Raw genomic sequence first — 21,519 nt, forward strand, 5'->3', positions numbered from 1 at the left:
ACATTTATTTGCATTTCTGATACCAATGGACTATTCAAAGAGGGATGCAAGTTCTTTTTAGCTGAATGTTAAACACAGTAGCCAATAGAACTCACGGGTAGTTTGAAAGAAGAGTGAATGTGCGATGGCGGTTGGTTATAGTAGTTATTTATTCAGACCCCTAACCATTCAATCTTCGTGAAGAGAAGTCAAAGCTTTCTGCGTCCTATTCTAATATTATGAAATGTATATGTGGGTCATCCTACTAATTATACAAATAGGCCCTATTATATTTAAAAATGTAAATTAAATTTGCTAGCCTATACTTGTAACTTTGTAGGCCCCATGTGCTGCACCAGAATCACATGTTCTCTTCTGCTTTCTCATGGTTTGAACGATGTGCGTAATTCCAGTCCATATAATACAGTATAATACAATACAGTACAGTAATACAGTTCACACTCAAAAAGATTAGCCTGCTGGAGCTAGTTTCCTTTGGCCCATCTATGGCCTTTTATGTTTTTCTGTCGTGCGTAATGTGCAGTAGCTTATATCATTTACAGTATGTATTGGATAACGGCACAATCATTTGGCCTTTTTTTGGGGGCTTGGGCTCATAAAATGGTGTCAATGTAGGGCTCATAAAATGCATTTAATATATGGCTCATCAGGGTCAGGTAGCGTCTGGTTCGAATGTTCATGCTGATCAAAGCTCTAATAAAATCCAGACATGTTTTATAATACTTCTGAATGACTTCCATTCCAATACATATCGAGGATCTTATTCTGGTGACATCATCATCAATGCTTGGCTGCTGTTTGACAAATAAAAATAATCTTGCTCTTTAGTCCATAATAATCTCATCATGTAGGATATACATGCGCTCTAGCCAGCAGCTCACAGATACAGTACTGTATCTGCGCTCTGCATGCTGTTGGCTAGAGCGCACCTGCCAAAACCAAAGTGGTTATACTCCCTATACAACGCAACATTTTTTTGTGAGAAAACCATCCGAGTTGAAAATGCTATGGAAACCCATTTAGTTTGTATATTTTATTTATGGGATTTTAACCTGCTAACGGTGTTTTATTTTTTACTGTGTCATTTACTGGCACATTCTTTTATCTGCAACAAGTCAATTTGATGGAAACATCTCTGGTGGGAAAATGCACATGTTGTTTTTATGCAAATGTTTGAATATTCGCATGAAAATCTGTCGCCAATTGGATGGAAACCTAGGTAGTGGCTGAACTAACAAGAGGAAAAACTGCCAATGCACAACCAAATGTCGAAATTCCACCTCATGTATTCTACCATTCGAACGCTCAACAGTAAATTGAGATCCCGACTGAGTTCCTAAAAAAAATGACGGCGGTTTGAGAGCCCTAAGCGACTGCTTATGTCGCTTATGCCCTGCATGTATGTCCATAGTGGCAGCTGGGCATGCTCCATAGTGTCCCATAGTCCCAGGTCACTGTGGTGACACGTTTCCCTGTATCCTCACCCTTTCCCAGCCCATTACCATCACTGTCGTTATTCAACCCCCCCGTGGCCACACACACTTTCAGCCAGCAGTACACATGCACACGGGGCTGCTATGCATCAGTGTGATGCAGCTCCGTGGGTAATGTTCTAATCTGAGAACCACAGCTGTTGAAGCGACAGGGATTGCAGGCATTAGAGAGGATTAACCGTCATCCAGCGAAACTGCGGCTGATATATTGGAAATGCAGCATTTTAGGCCTGATATGGGCAATCCAATGATTAGGAAAAGAACCTAAGTAAGAGACACGTCAGACGTTTGATGCCAGGCTGGTGTTTCAATTCACGCCAGTGCTTGACTAGATGTTTAATTTGTATTGTTTATTTTTACTAATTGATGTTAAGTGAAACAACTTTTTATGGTGTCCAGTTCTCCTTTTCCAGATACCCATCCACTTTCTCTCCTCGGCAGTCTATAACTGTCTTTGTTCTACAGATCAAAACCACCAATGAAGCCTTCAACTGTCCTATTTGCTCCATATTCTGAATATTGGTTAAATAAGAAATGCAATAAACTGCTTGTAATGAAATGGCTACCCAGCGAGACATGCAGTATATCAACTGCTGAATGTGGATTTTATTTGCTAAATTAATTCCCAATCGCTTTTTTGAAGAGTCACGTCATTTTCATGGGGTTAGAATTACTTGATGTTTACATAATGCGTTTGTCCTTTATGGAAATCAGCATGGAGCTTATTCTGGGTGTGCTGTCAGGTTACAGCCCGTGACATGTCCTGCTGAGTCTGGGATGAAGCAGAGGAGACCTCCATGTGACCTTCCCAATCGAGGAGAGACTGGGAAGGAGTGGGAGAGACCAGGGATGGAGGTTGTGTTTGGAGCAGTGTCACATACTCTCTCTCTCTCTCTCTCTGAGGTGCTGTGAGAGGCTCAACTCACAATCTCTCAATTCAAATTCAATTCAAAGGGCTTTATTGGCATGGGAACATATGTTTACATTGCCAAAGCAAGTGAAATAGATAATAAACAAAAGTGAAATAAACAATAAAGAATTTACAGTAAACATTATACTTCCAAAAGTTCCAAAATAATAAAGACATTGCAAATGTCATATGTATATATACAGTGTTGTAATGATGTGCAAATAGTTAAAGTACAAAAGGGAAAATAAATGAACATAAAAATAGGTTGTATTTACAGTGGTGTTGGTTATTCACTGGTTGACCTTTTCTTGTGGCAACAGGTCACGAATCTCGCTGCTGTGATTACTCTGTGGTATTTCACCCAATATGTATGGGAGTTTATCAAAATTGGATTTGTTCTCGAATTCTTTGTGGGTCTGTGTAGTCTGAGGGAAATATGTGTCTCTAATATGGTCATACATTTGGCAGGAGGTTAGGAAGTGCAGCTCAGTTTCCACCTCATTTTGTGGGAAGAGTGCACATAGCCTGTCTTCTTTTGAGAGCCAGGTCTGCCTTTCGCAGCCTTTCTCAATAGCAAGGCTATGCTCACTGAGTCTGTACCTAGTCAAAGATTTCCTTAATTTTGGGTCAGTCACAGTGGTCAGGTATTCTGCCACTATGTACTCTCTGTTTAGGGCCAAATAGCATTCTAGTTTGCTCAGTTTTTTTGTAAATTCTTTCCAATGTGTCAAGTAATTATCTTTTGTTTTCTCATGATTTGGTTGGGTCTAATTGTGTTGCTGTCCTGGGGCTCTGTGGGGTCTGTTTGTGTTTGTGAACGGAGCCCCAAGACCAGCTTGCTTAGGGGGCTGTTCTCCAGGTTCATCTCTCTGTAGGTGATGGCTTTGTTATGGAAGGTTTGGCAATCGCTTCCTTTTAGGTGGTTGTAGAATTGAATGGCTCTTTTCTGGATTCTGATAATTAGCGGGTATCGGCCTAATTCTGCTCTGCATGCATTATTTGGTGTTTTACGTTGTACACTGAGGATATTTTTGCAGAATTCTGCATGCAGAGTCTCAATTTGGTGTTTGTCCCATTTTGTGAATTCTCTCTCTCTCTCTCTCTCTCTCTCTCTCTCTCTGGGGTGCTGTGAGAAGCTCAGCTCACTCACTCTCTCACTCTCTCTCTCTCTCTCTCTCTCTGAGGTGCTGTGAGAGGCTCGGCTCACACCATGACACACTAAAGAGTGCTAATGGAGTTTGACCGATTATTGTGTCGACGTGGGGGAAATTAAGAGATGATGCACATTGAGATCAGATGTGGCTCCTGACTCCTGCTGCCTGGCAGGCAGCTCTGATGTAGGGAGGGGATACAGTGTGAAGTAACGGTTCGTGTCTTATTAGAGGTCTGTGCATTACTGCCTCTCTCTGTATATGTCTATGAATATTATAGTTGTCATCTTCTTCCTGTATTCTGTCTCCTTATATATTCTCCCACACTCATCCATAGTCACAGCTTCCCAGGGAGATGAATGGCTCCATAGTGTCCTGTAGTCCCAGGTCACCGTGGTGACATATGTGACACAACATCCTCACAATTTCCTGTCCATTATCATCACTGTCGTTCTTCAAACCCCCTGTGGTCACACACACACCCTCAACCAGCAAGACACATGCACACCTGCACAGACACACCATCTATCCTACACAGCATCCTGGGTACTAAAACATTCCAGGGCTCTCTCTAGCTGTTTTAGCTTCAGCACTCTTTTGAACTTTTCCCCCATGCTATAGAGAGGATAGAATACTAAATGGGATTGTCCAAGGGATCCAAATGAGGAATAAACAGAGAACAGTGACAGATGAGAAGTAGACCTTGGTGCCAGATAAAGTAAATGCCTATTTATGTCTTAATATTTGATGACTGTTCTGGCATAAGTTGTCAATGTGCTGAGAAATGAGAGGCTGGGCGTCTTTATGTTTTATTAATCAAGGACCAAAGCAGCACATTTTGCTTGGTGCTGTTTGGAGAACAACTTTCATTTGACCGTTGGCTGTTTCGGGCCCAATCAATTATTGAAGTGATGATTTAATTGGAGGGGCTCAGTCTGCCGCTCTATCAAAGGGCATCAATCAGCAATGACCTTGTCCACGGTGACAAGGGGCCAAAGACAGGGTGCCTCGCAATTTACATTCAAGATGAGTGGAGTCACAAGCTCAGGTCACAACTCACAATCAGTCCTCTGACTCCGAAAGAGAACAGAGCACTGAGAGATGGACAGAATCTGTTTCCTTACAACCCCCACCCTAACTATAACCCTAACCCTAACCGTGTGTGTTAGTGTGTGCGTGAGCGTATGTGTGTCCATCTGCTTCATGATGTATCAGATTTGGTGGGAAGCCAAGAGTGGCCATGGCTCACACCAGGGACTTGGAACTAAAACAGAGAATCCTGATCTGTTTCAGGGTCACACAGGGCTGAATAACTATACATGGCTCCACCATCTTAGCATGCGCCCACAGCATGGCATCAGCTTTGCAAAGTGTAGAGATCTGTACACATGCATTATGCATCACTGTGTAAGTGTCCTTTGTAGTGAGATAACATACGACTACTTCAGCGAGGGGTTGCACTGTAATATTATGCTGAAAATATATTTTTTGGGCACTTTATTAATATGATGCTCCTTTCATGTCTAAGTTTGCATTTCAAATGTAAAATGCAGTGTTAGTCATTCTGAGCGGCTCTGCTTGTCCCAGTCAGGAGACTATACTGGGGGATGCCAGTCCCTGTAATGGCTGCTTTTATGTTTGACGTCGTCCCCTGGTGTGTCACAGGAGAGCCTCCTCTGCTCAAACAGACCATAAATAATGTCTTAAAATAGCTCTGGTTCTGAGTTGGCTGGGGCTGTGTAAGGATATGTTGCAGACACAGTGGTGTAAAGTATTTAAGTAAAAATATTTCAAAGTACTACTTAAGTCATTTTTTTGGGGTATCTGTACTTTACTGTTTATTTTTGACAAATTTTACTTTTACTTCACTACATTCCTAATGAAAATAATGTACTTTTTACTCCATACATTTTCCCTGACACCCAAAAGTACTTGTTACATTTTGAATGCTTAGCAGGACAGGAAAATGGTCCAATTCACACACTTATCACGAGAACATCCTTGGTCACACTGTCTCTGATCTGGCGTACTCACTAAACACAAATGCTTGGTTTGTAAATTATGTCTGAGTGTTGGAGTGTGCCCCTGGCTATCCGGTAATAAAATTAAAAATACAATTGGGCCATCTGATTTGCTTAATATAAGGAATTTGAAATGATTTATACTTTTACTTTTTATACTTAAGTGTATTTGAGCAATTACATTTACTTTCCATACTTAAGTATATTTAAAACCAAATACTCAAGTAATATTTTACTGGTTGACTTTCACTTTTACTTGAGTCGTTTTCTATTAAGTTATCTTTACTTTTACTCAAGTCTGACAATTTGGTACTTTTTCCACCACTGCATCTCATCTGTAATTAGGCGGGGGAAATCCCCCATGTTCCACTCACAGCAACATAGCTGTAGGAATGTAGGAATGTTATGGTGTCATAAATGTTGATAAGAGCAGTAGTTTGTCTCACTGCAAGTACAAATGATTTTTCTCCCAAGATGATTTTCATGGTTAGACAATCTATCGTTATTATGGAGACATTTAACATATTGTAAGTGAAGCCAGAAGAAACGTTTAAATCAATTTATGGGCAAAAATGCTGCATATTTAAAAACTATTTTACCAATGCAATTTATGCCTTCTCTATTGTTCCCTAAACAAAAGCACGAAAACTGCAGCTACATAAATCCCTAACAGTTCCCAAGAGCGTTGTCATCAGGAAGGTTGTGTATTATATTGAGTACATCCTTGTTCTCTTCAGACGGCCCCAACTAGCTCTTCCTGAAGTGTAGTCACTGTGACATTTTGGAGAAGTTCCTTTTTAATTTCTGAGAGTTCAGCAATCCTCTAACGGACCGTACCCTGCACTCTCCAGGCAGACACCATTAGTAACGGTATAGGAGATTGAATCTCGCTGGTACTGGCCATGGACAATGCTGCCCTTGGGGTAGGATAATCAATCCAAGATAGTTTGCTGTTGCATTGTATTTTTGAACCCCAGATGAAATAAATTCACTGCAGATCACAATCCTGATGTGAAAGGATACTTATGAACTAAGTGAAATTAGGCAAACCCCTTCACTTCATGCTCTTCTGCTATCACATAACCCCTCCCTGACAAATTGATGTCACAGAACCATGTGCAGAAAATGAGTCGTTGAGAAAGTGGAATCCGGATTGCCTCCGTGTTCTTGCCTGGCCAGAGAGAAATGAGCTCTGTCCATGACTGACGTGGCTGTGCTGCTGATCGAGGTGAGATAAAATGATTGCTCAGTTTGATGAAATGACAGTATCACAGGTTCACGCAGGGAGATGACAAAGGTGGCTAAGTAGCTTGATGCCACTCTCTAAAGACTCAGCAGCAGCAGTAGTCTACCAGCAGCAGCAATCGCCTTGACAATCCTGTCACAATCCTGTCACAATCCTGTCACACACGCTCCATGTGCTGCCTCGCCAAAGACGTTGATCACTTTGAGTACGCTGGGGTTAGTCTGCGGGTGCTGTGAATGTCAGCACAGGGACAACAATGACAGATTTCACACCTGTCTGGTGTAAACCACAAGTCCACATATCCGGAGGGAACTACCACAGCACACAGTACAGACTGACAGATGAGTCCAAAAGGTCAAAGCTGGGACTCCATGCTAGAGGTCCTGGAGAAAATGTACTGTGTACATGACTGGAAAGGCTTGAGAAATTGTTGTCTCCCACTTATTTTGTATCTTAACACTGCAAACTTTCAGGGCCAGCTACAGATCAGTGCAAAACAAATCAGACTGTCAAACAAATCCAAGGACGGAGCCAGTTCCCTCCAGTATGCCTTTTCAGAAGGCAGTCATTTCATCTGAGCCTAACAGAGCATGGCATTGTCTGAAATGAAGGGTACAAGTCAGTTGTTTCATTGTAACAACAACATTTATAAGGTGCATGGCTGTTTCTTCAAATAGGCACATTAACGTGACAGGAGGCAATGAAACATTATGTCTGAATAGTCACATGACTCTCTATTTCTGGTTAATCACATTGCTAGTGAAGACTCCCTGACGTTTCTGCTCTAATGTGATGAAGAGGAATAAATCATTGCGACTCCTGAACGTGCATTGAGAGATGTCTGTCATGCACAGAACACATGTCCCAGTGGCAAAGAGTTCTCTAAGAAAAACCTCTACATTTCCATTATTTGATAAAAGCCTCAACAAGTATATCCCTTTAGATATACTGTAAATTAAAGTGGTTGACCATAATGCAGAATATTCAGCCAATACTGTATGGATGAATGCATGCTGACAGAGGAGTTGGTTACTTGAACCGACCATTCAAATGGAACGTCATGCTTTACATAAGTAGTTTACACGGTATGCCCAGTGGAGTGCAGTGATTGTGTGTGTGTGTGTGCGTGCGTGCATGGACGTGTTTAACTAGTCCCCACAAGAATAGTAATCGAGCAAAATTGACCAATTGGGGATAGAGCATGCCCAGACCAGCTGGCTGGAGTGTTTACGGACATATTCAATCTCTCCCTATCCCAGTCTGCCGTCCCCACATGCTTCAAGATGTTCACCATTGTTCCTGTACCCAAGAAATCAAAGGTAACTGAACTAAATGACTATCGCCCTGTAGCACTCACTTCTGTCATCATGAAGTGCTTTGAAAGACTAGTCAAGGATCATATCACCTCTAACTTACCTGACACCCTAGACCCACTTCAATTTGCTTACCGCGCTAACAGATCCACAGATGATACAATCGCCGTAGCACTGCACACTGAACTATCCCATCTGGACAAGAGGAATAGCCATAGCTCAGCATTCAACACCATAGTACCCTCCAAACTCATCATTAAGCTCAGGGCCCTGGGTCTGAACCCAGCCCTGTAAAACTGGGTCCTGGACTTTCTGACGGGACGCCCCCAGGTGGTAAAGGTAGGAAACAACAACTCCACTTTGCTGATCCTCAACACAGGGGCCCCACAAGGGTGCGTGCTCAGCCCCCTCCTGTACTCCCTGTTCACCCATGACTGCGTGGCCACGCACACCTCCAACTCAATCATCAAGTTTGCAGACGACACAACAGTAGTAGGCCTGATTACCAACAATGACGAGACAGCCTACAGGGAGGAGGTGAGGGCCCTGGGAGTGTGGTGCCAGGAAAATAACCTCTCACTCAACGTCAACCAAACAAAGGAGCTGATCGTGGACTTCATTAAAGAGCAGAGGGACCACCCCCCTATCCACATCGACAGGACCACAGTGAGAATGTTGAAAGCTTCAAGTTCCTTGGCGTACACATCACTGACAAACTGAAATGGTCCCACCCACACAATGTGGTGAAGAAGGCGCAACAGTGCCTCTTCAACCTCAGGAGGCTGAAGAAATTTGTCTTGGCACCTAAAACCCTCACAAATGTTTACAGATGCACAATTGAGAGCATCCTGTCGGACTGTATCACCGTTGGTACGGCAACTCCCCCGCCCGCAACCGCAGGGCTCTCCAGAGGGTGGTGCAGTCTGCCCAACGCATCACCAGGGGCAAATGATCTGTCCTCCAGGACACCTACAGCACCCGATGTCACAGGAAGGCCAAAAAGATCATCAAGGACAACAACCACCTGAGCCACTGCCTGTTCAACCCACTATCATCCAGAAGGTGAAGGCAGTACAGGTGCATCAAAGCTGGGACCGAGAGACTGAAAAACAGCTTCTATCTCAAGGCCATCAGACTCTTAAATAGCCATCAGTAGCACCTTAGAGACTGCTGACCTACAGTCTTGGCCAAATGTTTTGAGAATGACACAAATATTAATTTCCACAAAGTTTGCTGCTTCAGTGTCTTCAGATATTTTTGTCAGATGTTACTATGGAATACTGAAGTATAATTACAAGCATTTCATATGTGTCAAAGGCTTTTAATGACAATTACATGAAGTTGATGCAAAGAATCAATATTTGCAGTGTTGACCCTTCTTTTTCAAGACCTCTGCAATCCGCCCTGGCATGCTGTCAATTAACTTCTGGGCCATACCCTGACTGATGGCAGCCCATTCTTGCATAATCAATGCTTGTAGTTTGTCAGAATTTGTGGGTTTTTGTTTGTCCACCCGCCTTTTGAGGATTGACCACAAGTTCTCAATGGGATTAAGGTCTAGGGAATTTCCTGGCCATGGCCCCAAAATATCGATGTTTTGATCCCCGAGCCACTTAGTTATCACTTTTGCCTTCTGGCAAGGTGCTTCATCATGCTGGCAAAGGCATTGTTCGTCACCAAACTGTTCCTGGATGGTTGGGAGAAGTTGCTCTCGGAGGATGTGTTGGTACCATTCTTTATTCATGGCTGTGTTCTTAGGCAAAATTGTGAGTGAGCCCACTCCCTTGGCTGAGAAGTAACCCCACACATGAAGGTCTCAGGATGCTTTAGTTTTGTCATGACACAGTACTGATGGTAGCGCTCACCTTGTCTTCTCCGGACAAGCTTTTTTCCAGATGCCCCAAACAATCGGAAAGGGGATTCATCAGAGAAAATTACTTTACCCCAGTCCTCAGCAGTCCAATCTCTGTACCTTTTGCAGAATATCAGTCTGTTCCTGATGTTTTCGTGGAGAGAATTGGCTTCTTTGCTGCCCTTCTTGACACCAGGCCATCTCCAAAAGTCTTCGCCTCACTGTGCGTGCAGATGCACTCACACCTGCCTGCTCTCATTCCTGAGCAAGCTCTGTACTGGTGGTGCCCGATCCCGCAGCTGAATCAACTTTAGGAGACGGTCCTGGCACTTGCTGGACTTTCTTGGGTGCCCTGAAGCCTCCTTCACAACATTTGAACCGCTCTCCTTGAAGTTCTTGATGTTCCGATAAATGGTTGATTTAGGTGCAATCTAACTGGCAGCAATATCCTTACCTGTGAAGCCCTTTTTGTGCAAAGCAATGATGATGGCACGTGTTTCCTTGCAGGTAACCATGGTTGATAGAGGAAGAACAATGATTCCAAGCACCACCATCCTTTTGAAGCTTCCAGTCTGTTATTCGAACTCAATCAGCATGACAGAGTGATCTCCATCATTGTCCTCGTCAACACTCACACCTGTGTTAACGAGAGAATCACTGACATGATGTCAGCTGGTCCTTTTGTGGCAGGGCTGAATTGCAGTGGAAATGTTTTTTTCGGATTCAGTTCATTTGCATGGCAAAGAGGTACTTTGCAATTAATTGCAATTCATCTTCATAACATTCTGGAGTATATGCAAATTGCCATCATACAAACTGAGGCAGCAGACTTTGTGAAAATTAATATTTGTGTCATTCTCAAAACTTTTGGCCACGACTGTATACACAGACTTGAAATCACTGGCCACTTTAATAATGGAACAGTGGTCACTTTAATAATATTTACATGTTTTGCATTACTCGTCTCATATGTATATACTATATTCTATTATTTTCTACTGTATCTTAGTCTATGCCGCTCCGACATTGCTCGTCCGAATATTTATATATTCTAAATTCCCTTCCTTTACTTTGCATTTGTGTGTATTGTTGTGAAATTGTTAGATATTACTTGTTAGATATTACTGCACTGTTGGAGCTAGGAACTCAAGCATTTCGCTACACCCGCAATAACATCTGCTTAAACGTGCATGTGACCAATGAAATTTGATTTGATTTGTTTAGGTTTTCAGGTTAAGGTTAGGGTAAGAGTACGAGTTAGGTTTAGTGTTAGGGAAAATAGGAGTTAGGGAAAATAGGATTTTGAATGGGACTGAATTGTGTGTCGCCACAAGGTTAGTTATAAAAGACTGTCTGTGTGTCTGTCTGTGTGTTGTGTGTGTACAAGACTGTGTTTGTGTGTCTGTCGGTGTGTTGTGTGTGTGTGTAGGCTTGCATACTTGCACACTTGCGGCATAGAATGAAAACCCTCTCCCTTGGTGGAACCCCTCCTTGTAAGAGAATAACAATGGATTGCAGTTCACAGTGCCGGTGATTTTGGTTGGCCCAAAGTTTAACAGTCCCCATGCCTCTCCTAATGAAACAACTAAACAACACATCTCTGGAACAAAATCCACAAGAGATGCCTCAGTCAGAGCAGGAGGTTACATTATCAATCAACAGCAAGTTAAATGAGGATGTGTCCTATTTACAAATCACCACAATCAACACGGCTTCAAATGGCTGGCTGTGGCTCCAAACCACAAGACCTACAGTACGGTATGTCTGATTCGTAATCCGAGATCACAAAGTAGCAAGCCATCCAAACCCTGGATCAAACACTTTCACCCGGTACACTTAAGGATCGTTTCGTGCTCTACAACTAGAGTATTGATGTTTTTCCATATCTCTATGCCTCTTATGGACAATCTACCCGATTCCGCCATTATGTCTCTCCCAGTACTTTTAGTTGTTTCACTTCACAGACAGGAGGAACAGAGACAGTGGGTAAAAAGCCATGGAGAATTCGGTATGAGCGTTTAGGCTGTATTGATTTGACGAAACCTACCCATGTGTCTCAAATGTCCCAGGTCTGTGTTGTTATTAACCTTCATGGAATATAAATGATCATGATGTTGCAGCTAAGTGAGAGTTTTAAAGGACACTTGATTTATGGCAGAAAAGCCACAACACAACACTTAACAACACATGAATTGCACTATAATGGTGACAAACGGTACCCACAAACTGTTAGGCCCTACATGAAGCTGTCCCAACAGCAGAGTCCCAACAGCAGTCCCAACACCTTACCACTACTACACCTGGCTATCAGCGGAGCCTTCTCTTGCAGTGAAACAGTTCATTCAGCCTCATTTACTGCCTTTAAAAAAAACACAGTTGATATGGCTGACTTGTTTAAAAACAAATGTGGTTTCTACTGACAATTGAGATGTACAAACTATAGCATAATGCGTAATTTTGATTTAGACATTAATGAGCGAGCTAGGACGACATAGTCAATATAACTATTTGTTCAGCACTTTTGAAATGTACAGCGACAGAATTCAGAACATGGGCTGTTCTTACAGTATTCTCCCTGTACACCAAGTGAGAACTGTAGGACAAATAAAGGGGCCGTAGGAGAAATAAAAGGGGCATATAATCAGACAATGAAAGCTCTTACAATATTTGATGATTACATTTCTATAAAACAGGCTATAGGCTACATGTGCACCACCAAGTCAGAACAGTAAGTGAAATTAAGAGGGGAAAAGAGACCAAATTATTATGCTGAGGCACATGGGCTACTAACAGCTTACTACACAACATACACTTAGTATTGCTTTCTTAGCTACAGTATACATATCTCCCTGGCATGTTACATGATTTATGCAGCAGCATACAATACATTTTTGGACTCACAGTGTTGTGCTGTGCTCACTTGAACAGGAAGGTGGGGCGGCGGTCCTTTGCGGGCAACAAACTTTGTCACCAAAGTCTGACATTTTCTGGATTTATGGTGCTTTCAAGACAACTGGGAACTCAGAAAAAAAACAAGGTTGCATCATGATGACGTCAGTGATCTTCAGGTCGGAGCTCTAGAAAGAGGCCAGAGTTCCTGACTTACAATTCGGAGTTGGATGACCGTTCAAAACTTATTTTCCCAGTCGGAGCTTGTTTTTTCCCAAGCTCCCAGGTGTCTTGAACTCACTGAAGTCAGATTTCCCAGTTCCGAGTTTCCAGTTGTTTTGAGCACGGAAGAAGTCATGCTGGATTGACAGCATGGCCAATGTTGAATGTTTATCCTTCTAGGCTTGGAAAAGAGACCCTTAAACCCAGACTTGGACCACACACCCACTCCACTGAATAGCAGGCTAGTGATTGCTTTGCAATGCTTACAGTTAGCCACTGATTCCTTCCAAACCACTCATTGTTGAATTTACAACTTCCAACTTGTTGTGTAATATTTATCTCCAATGGCCAATGAGCACTGATACGTTTTATCTATCATTTCTCTTCATATGACAATAATTTAAAAGGATTTGCCAGTAGATTGTCGACTTGATTCATGATAATGACTACTTGTCTAACTTTCTAGCTAAGATTTTGAAAGTATGATGTTGACATGATCAGTCCAATCAAAGCTAATGTAGATATTACTTGATTTTACATCATTTTATCTGTGGCCAATGACCTTGAGCCTTCTTGGATGGGCACTTCTAATGTAACTCAATGGCAGCACCCAAGGGGCTTGAATTTTCGAGCTCTACCCTTAGATTTGGCGGTAACGTAGTGTCCCCATGAGTGACAGAACGATGAGCCAATCACGGCACAACTAGAGAACATTACCAACCCCTGCACTCCGTATTTTCCACTGGCTGCCCCACCACCACAGAAAGCACTGAGCCAGGCTGAAACACCTGCATTTTGGAGCTGCCTTACTCAATAAAGCAAAAAAGAGACCAAGTTTGTATGCAGCTTTATATATATTTTTTTTTACATTGTTTGCAAACTGAAATGTGACATGTATTAATACCAAAATAACATGCAAAACAGGCACCACCTGCCCTGAATGACGGGTCGTCACTGTACAGTATATAATCAAATATTGATGAGTTAGATATTTGAATCAGCTGTGTAGCGCTAGGGCAAAAAACGAAACATGCACTAAGGTCGGGCCCCAGAACAGAGTTTGGGAAACCCTGCTTTAGGTAAGGCTAACGTGTGTTTGCTCTCTGTCTTGGTCACAAGCATAAGAGAAATATAGAGTATAAGAAATCAGACAGAAGAATCAGAATTAGAGGAAGGACTATGAACTGAACTATGGTTTGAGTGGGATCTTCAATCTGCTTCAGGATTCTCTTCCTATGTGCAGGGATTTAAGACCAGCGCAGTGGAAATGTTCCAAAAAGTACTCCAGGCATGCATACAGCAAGCTTGATTCATGACCAGCTTTGTCCTCCTCACACACACACATCCCATAATGAATGTGTTGCAACATGCACAAACAGGCTACACACACACACATATACAAACAAACATTCAACAATATTTGTTTAATATTTTGATTAACACTATTGAAATGTAGTGCTGTCACAGCTGTCTGAAGAATGGGACCAGAGCGCAGCGTGTGTATCGTTCCACAATTATTGACGAAGAGCTGCAACATACACTTACTCAAAATAATCTCCCACAAAACCTAGTGGGAAAACCAACAACTTAAATATAATCCCCAATTAGAGACAACGATGACCAGCTGCCTCTAATTGGAGATCATCCCAAAAAAACGACATAGAAATACAAAATCTAGAACCCCACATAGAAATACAGAAACTAGACAAACCCCCAACATAGAAAAAAGAAACTAGAACCAACATAGAAATAAATAAACTAGACAAAACCCCCTGTCACGCCCTGACCTACTCTACCATAGAAAATAAAAGCTTTCTATGGTCAGAACGTGACAAGTGCACGTGTCACCTGACTCCGATCCCATCGCAGCTATACCCCCCCCCAAAAAAAAAATCAGCATCATTGAAAGCGATGGGAGAGAGTGAAAACGAACGGAACTGACGTCATTGACAGTAACGTAAACTGTTGAAGTCATCCTTGGTAACAGAGTCTTCAGCAATACAGCAACCACTCAGCCTGTCAGAGAGCCACACACAAGAGCTGATACAAGCTAGCTATGCATTGAAGAAACCCCTCTACGGACCGGCGTTCTCCGGTGCAAAATACCGGGTTCAATGTGAGTAACATCAATTCAACAAGATTTTAATTTGAGCAAATACCCGTGACAGGTGACTCCTTGCTTGTCAAATACAAAGCGAAGAATATCAAGAATTTGAGTGTGGTCAAAGGAACGCTACTGCCACACTTAACGTTAGCTGACGTTGGCTAGCTAATGCTGAGGACCCCTTCATGAAACACACGGCAACGTTTCTTTGATGAAGACGGTAGGCAGTGTTAATTGCGTTTTTGTTGTACTCGATTTTCATGTGTTATTAAAACGTTACGCTAACAGCAACTGTATTGCATTTGTTTTGACTTGCAGAAAATGACAGACATTGATATTATCAAGCAGTATGTCTTGATGTATTTTTATTTTACGGATTTGAGGAGAAAGATCCTGTTGCAAGGGAACCTGCTTTGACCTTTGTGCTATTGTCATTGATACATCACATTCTTCTAGTAACAACATTTGAAGGATCGTGAAGATGGCGACTGGAGCGGGTTGGCAGCAATACTACAGCCCTGCAGCTGGCAATCCATCGTCCGGAGCAGGGAAATATAATTCTGGCTCATCCTCTACAATGTCTTACCAGTCGGGCATCACCATGGAATATACCCAAGATCTACACCTCAAAATGAGCAAGAAAATTGCACAGCTGACAAAGGTAAGGATTGTAACTGTTATAGATAATCGAGTACCAATGGACCGGTCTTTAATCAGGTGTTGTGATGCTGCTGCACTTGTCAAGGCTCGGGTGCTGAGGAGGTAGCCCAGTCCTCGCATCCTGCATCAGCGAATCAATGCTCTGATTATACAAAACGCAACATGTTACAATTATTTTATATATAGCTTGGAATTATTCAGTTCTTACATAATGATATGCCTAGTTTGGTCATATGTATGCAAACATAACATTGAACACGGAACGTTCTTACAGTAGTACTCACATAAATCTTGCACTAGTGCTCAATAATAATACATTTTAACCCTCGGTGCTGACAGCTGTTTATACCACCAGCTGGAATGAATTGATAGTGTGAGGGCCATTTTCAAATTAAGAACATTTAATTATTACCCATTTTAATATAACCTATGTTTTTCTACAAGGTAATTTAGGAAGCAAGTATTCCATCCCAGCCTGGTCTAATAGACTACACATAACATAGTAAATGTTAATCCCGGACACTCAAATTAGTATGTTACGATTGGTATGGTTACACTGGTCCCGTGTGGCTCAGTTGGTAGAGCATGGTGTTTGCAACGCCAGGGTTGTGGGTTCGATTCCCATGGGGGACCAGTACAGAATAATTTTTTTTAATGAAATGTATGCATTCACTGCTGTAAGTCGCTCTGGATAAGAGACTAAAATGTAAATAAAACAGATTGTTACTTAAGGGAAGAACAAAAGTGGTCGGGGTGGATGGGTGGGCGTATAACCCGAGTGTCTAGCAACGCAAAGGTTGCAAGTTCGAATGTCATCACAGGCAACTTCAGCTATTTAGCAACTTTTCATCTATTTACTACTTTTGAGCTACTTTGTAACTACTTAGCATGTTAGCTAACACTTCCCCTAACCTTAACCCTTTTAGCATACCTATCCTCTAACCCTAACCTTAACCCTTTTAGCTAACCCTTCCACTAACCCTAACCCTTTAACCTAACTCCTAAACTTAACCCTAAACCCTAGCCTAGCTAACGTTAGCCAGCTAGAAGGAAAGAAATTCCACAAATTAACAAGGCACACCTGTTAATTGAAATGCATTCCAAGTGACTACCTCATGAAGCTGGTTGAGAGAATGCCAAGAACGTACAAAGCTGTCATCAAGGCAAAGGGTGGCTGCTTTGAAGAATCTCAAATATAAAATATTTTTTTATTTGTTTAATACTTGTTGCTTACCACATGATGCCATATGTGTTATTTCATAATTTTGATCTATTCACTATTATTCTACAATGTATAAAATAGTAAAAATATAGAAAAACCCTTGAATGAGTAGGTGTGTCCAAACTTTTGACTGTTACTGTAATACGAATTGTAATTCGTAAGATATCATACGAAATGGGTGATGTACATCGGCAAATTAATACATATCATACTAAATGTAGTGTTGTGGATTTACTAATAGAAATATACAAAATGTTCTGAGACCAGGTTGCCCATCCACACTAGGAGCAAGATCCATTGAAGTGAAGATGAGAGATAGTGGTTCCATATTAGCCTATAGACGAGATGGCTGACAAAGTCACAAAAATATTGCACGCGCAATGTTACCAGAAGGAGGTATGCGTTGTTATAATTCTGAATGTCAGATAGTTAGCAACAATTCACAGAGGCTGCCTTGTGGGGAATCGTAGGTGGCTCGTTTCAGCTCATTGTATCTAAAATTCGCCTAGCTAGCTAACCAACAACTGTATCGATGTATTTGAGAGACAACAAGTGCTCATTGTGCAAATGTATTTATGTTTTCATTAAACATTTGGAGACTAAATATAGTTTACATGTCGTGAACAGTCTAAGCCAACCCTGTCTGTTTTTCAACCTAGCTACGCACACGTCGGTTTTGTTGCTAAACAACCAACCCATCTAAACTCAGCAAAAAAAGATACGTTCTCTCATTGTCAACTGCGTTTATTTTCAGCAAACTTAAAACCTGTTAGGGACAGATGTTCCGCTAGCGGAACGCCTCACCAATATCCAGTGGTAGAGCGTGGCGCGAAATATAAAATACCTCAAATGCTATAACTTCAATTTCTCAAACATATGACTATTTTACACCATTTTAAAGACAAGACTCTCGTTAATCTAACCACATTGTCCGATTTCAAAAAAGCAAAACATTAGATTATGTCAGGAGAGTACCCTGCCAAAAATAATCACACAGCCATTTTCAAAGCAAGCATATATGTCACAAAAACCAAAACCACAGCTAAATGCAGCACTAACCTTTGATGATCTTCATCAGATGACACTCCTAGGACATTATGTTATACAATACATGCATGTTTTGTTCAATCAAGTTCATATTTATATCAAAAACCCGCTTTTTACATTAGCATGTGATGTTCAGAACTAGCATACCCACCGCAAACTTCCGGTGAATTTACTAAATTACTCACGATAAACGTTCACAAAAAACATAAAAATTATTTTAAGAATTATAGATACAGAACTCCTTTATGCAATCGCGGTGTCAGATTTTAAAATAGCTTTTCGGCGAAAGCACATTTTACAATATTCTGAGTACATAGCCCGGCCATCATGGCTAGCTAATTTGACACCCACCAAGTTTGGCCCTCACCAAACTCAGATTTACTATAAGAAAAATTGGATTACCTTTGCTGTTCTTCGTCAGAATGCACTCCCAGGACTTCTACTTCAACAACAAATGTTGTTTTGGGTCCAAATAATCCATAGTTATATTCAAATGCCTCCGTTTTGTTCGTGCATTCAAGTCACTATCTGAAGGGTGACGCGCGAGCGCATTTCGTGACAGAAATTTTCAAAATATTCCATTACCGTACTTCGAAGCATGTCAAACGCTGTTTAAAATCAATTTTTATGCTATTTTTCTCGTAAAATAGCAATAATATTCCAACTGGGCGACGTTGTATTCATTAAAGTCTGAAAGAAAAAAATGGAGTCGTCTCTCGTGGACGCGCATCTCCAGTGTCATTGTTCCCTGCCTGACCACTCACAAAAACTCCTGCTGTTTTTCGCCCAAAGACTGCAGAGATGTCATTCCACTTTCTGGCGCCTTCTGAGAGCCAATGGAAGCCTTAGAAAATGTCACGTTACAGCAGAGATGCTGTATTTTCGATAGAGATGCCACAGAAGGAGAACAAATTGTCAGACAGGGCACTTCCTGTATGGAATCTTCTCAGGTTTTGGCCTGCCATATGAGTTCTGTTATACTCACAGACACCATTCACACCGTTTTAGAAACTTTTTAGTGTTTTCTATCCAAATCTACTAATTATATGCATATTCTAGTTTCTGGGCAGGAGTAGTAACCAGATTAAATCGGGTATGTTTTTTTTATCCGGCCGTGAAAATACTGCCCCCTATCCCAAACAGGTTAACATGTGCAAATATTTGTAGGAACATAACAAGAACATAACAAGATTCAACAACTGAGACATGAACTGAACAAGTTCCACAGACATGTGGCTAACAGAAATGTAATAATGTGTCCCTGAACAAAGGGGGGGTCAAAATCAAAAGTAACAGTCAGTATCTGGTGTGGCCACCAGCTGCATTAAGTGTTGCAGTGCATCTCCTCCTCATAGGCTGCACCAGATTTGCCAGTTCTTGCTGTGAGAGATGTTACCCCACTGTTCCACCAAGGCACCTGCAAGTTCCCTGACATTTCTTGAGGGGAATGGCCCTAGCCCTCACCCTCCGATCCAACAGGTCCCAGACATGCTCATTGGGATTGAGATCCGGGCTCTTTGCTGGCCATGGCAGAACACTGACATTCCTGTCTTGCAGGAAATCACGTACAGAACGAGCAGTATGGCTGGTGGCATTGTCATGCTGGAGGGTCATGTCAGGATAAGCCTGCAGGAAGGGTACCACATGAGGGAGGAGGATGTGTTCCCTGTAACGCACAGCGTTGAGATTGTCTGCAGTGACATCAAGTTCAGTCCGATGATGCTGTGACACACCGCCACAGACCATGACGGACCCTCCACCTCCAAACCGATCCCACTCCATCATACAGGCCTCGGTGTAACGTTCATTCCTTCGACGATAAACCCGAATCCGACCATCACCCCTGATGAGACAAAACCGCGACTCGTCAGTGAAGAGCACTTGCCAGTCGTGTCTGGTCCAGCGACGGTGGCCTTGTGCCCATAGGCGACGGTGTTGCCGGTGATGTCTGGTGAGGACCTGCCTTACAACAGGCCTACAAGCCCTCAGTCCAGCCTCTCTCAGCCTATTGCGGACAGTCTGAGCACAGATGGAGGGATTGTGCGTTCCTGGTGTAACTCGGGCAGTTGTTGTTGCCATCCTGTACCTGTCCCGCAGGTGTGGTGTTCAGATGTACCAATCCTGTGCAGGTGTTGTTACACGTGCTCTGCCACTGCGAGGACGATCAGCTGTCCGTCCTGTCTCCCTGTAGCACTGTCTTAGGCGTCTCACAGTACGGACATTGCAATTTATCGCCCTGGCCACATCTGCAGTCCTCATGCCTCCTTGCAGCATGCCTAATGCACGTTCAAGCAGATGAGCAGAGACCCTGGGTATCTTTCTTTTGGTATATTTCAGAGTCAGTGGAAAGGCCTCTTTAGTGTCCTAAGTTTTCATAACTGTGACATTAATTCCCTCCGTCTGTAAGCTGTTAGTGTTAGGTGCATTATTTGGATTAGTTGTTTATGGTTCATTGAACAAGCATGGGAAACAGTGTTTAAACCCTTTACAATGAAGATCTATGAAGTTATTTGGATTTTTATGAAATATCTTTGAAAGACAGGGTCCTGAAAAAGGGATGTTTCTTTTTTTTGCTGAGTTTATAACCTGACCTCATATGGGCTATTAACTCTTTGAAGTGGGCACAGCTTTTCCTTGTGGCAGGGTTTCACACTTCACTACATTATATGTGAGTTAGTTGGCTAAAGCGCAAGGCAGACTGGGCCATCAGGCTAGTATTTTCATACTCTAACCTTGCGGTTTTCAATATGACAACCAATTCAAAGGCTTGGTCATACAAGAAGGAGCAATACAGCTGTTGCATCCTACCTCCAACTAACCCAAACAGGGTGTGGCCAGGTTGTTGTGTTTCGGAGACACCAGCAGCCCCTCTGTGCAACATCTGTTAAGAAATGTATTTTCTTGTTCCTCCTTGTCAAACAGACACAGACTTCATCTGATTGAAGACTAGTGGTAAGTGCCCTCTTGTCCAGGTCATAACTCAGTCGGAACATTGAGGTAGTGGACATGGTCTGAAAAGGGATAAATCTAACCTGTCCTTCAGAAGGCAGCTCCATTGTCTGTCGCTGATGCTCTAGTCTGGTGAAAACATTGTCTCCTATTCCTTGCGGTAAGGTCCTGATTCATAGCGTTTGCAGTGTCATTCAGAGTAGGTCGACACTACAGTATTTTGCAGCTCATTGAGATGCAAGACATTTATATTTCTCAGCCTTACAGCACAGTAGTACATGTTTGTTTCTATCTCTCACCTGAATACTGTAAGTGATGCAGCAAATAACATTTGGATGCAAGGGTGTTTCAAGCTGAGGAGCCATATTTTAGCCTACTGTATTTATCTATTTGAAAGGCAACCTAATATCAATATGATTTATATTTCTGTACAATATTAT

At 42.2% G+C, this 21,519-nt stretch overlaps 1 protein-coding gene across 5 annotated transcripts in view; it reads left to right on the plus strand.

Annotated features, from left to right (window-relative positions):
* Positions 1–15,018: 15,018 nt before the first annotated feature.
* The window catches only part of LOC106607780 (protein FAM184A), a 154,885-nt gene continuing 148,384 nt past the window's right edge, over positions 15,019–21,519 (plus strand). For 4 of the 5 annotated variants that reach the window (XM_014205127.2, XM_014205130.2, XM_014205129.2 and 1 more), the window contains exons 1-2: positions 15,065–15,421; positions 15,658–15,862. In XM_014205127.2, coding sequence (XP_014060602.1) covers positions 15,683–15,862 — 180 coding nt within the window. In that variant the 5' untranslated portion in view covers positions 15,065–15,421; positions 15,658–15,682. Of the gene's footprint in view, positions 15,422–15,657; positions 15,863–21,519 lie in introns of all 5 variants that reach the window. The other variant, XM_014205128.2, reaches the window with a different exon arrangement.

Source organism: Salmo salar, chromosome ssa06, assembly GCF_905237065.1.
Source record: "Salmo salar chromosome ssa06, Ssal_v3.1, whole genome shotgun sequence".
Lineage (NCBI taxonomy): Eukaryota > Metazoa > Chordata > Actinopteri > Salmoniformes > Salmonidae > Salmo > Salmo salar.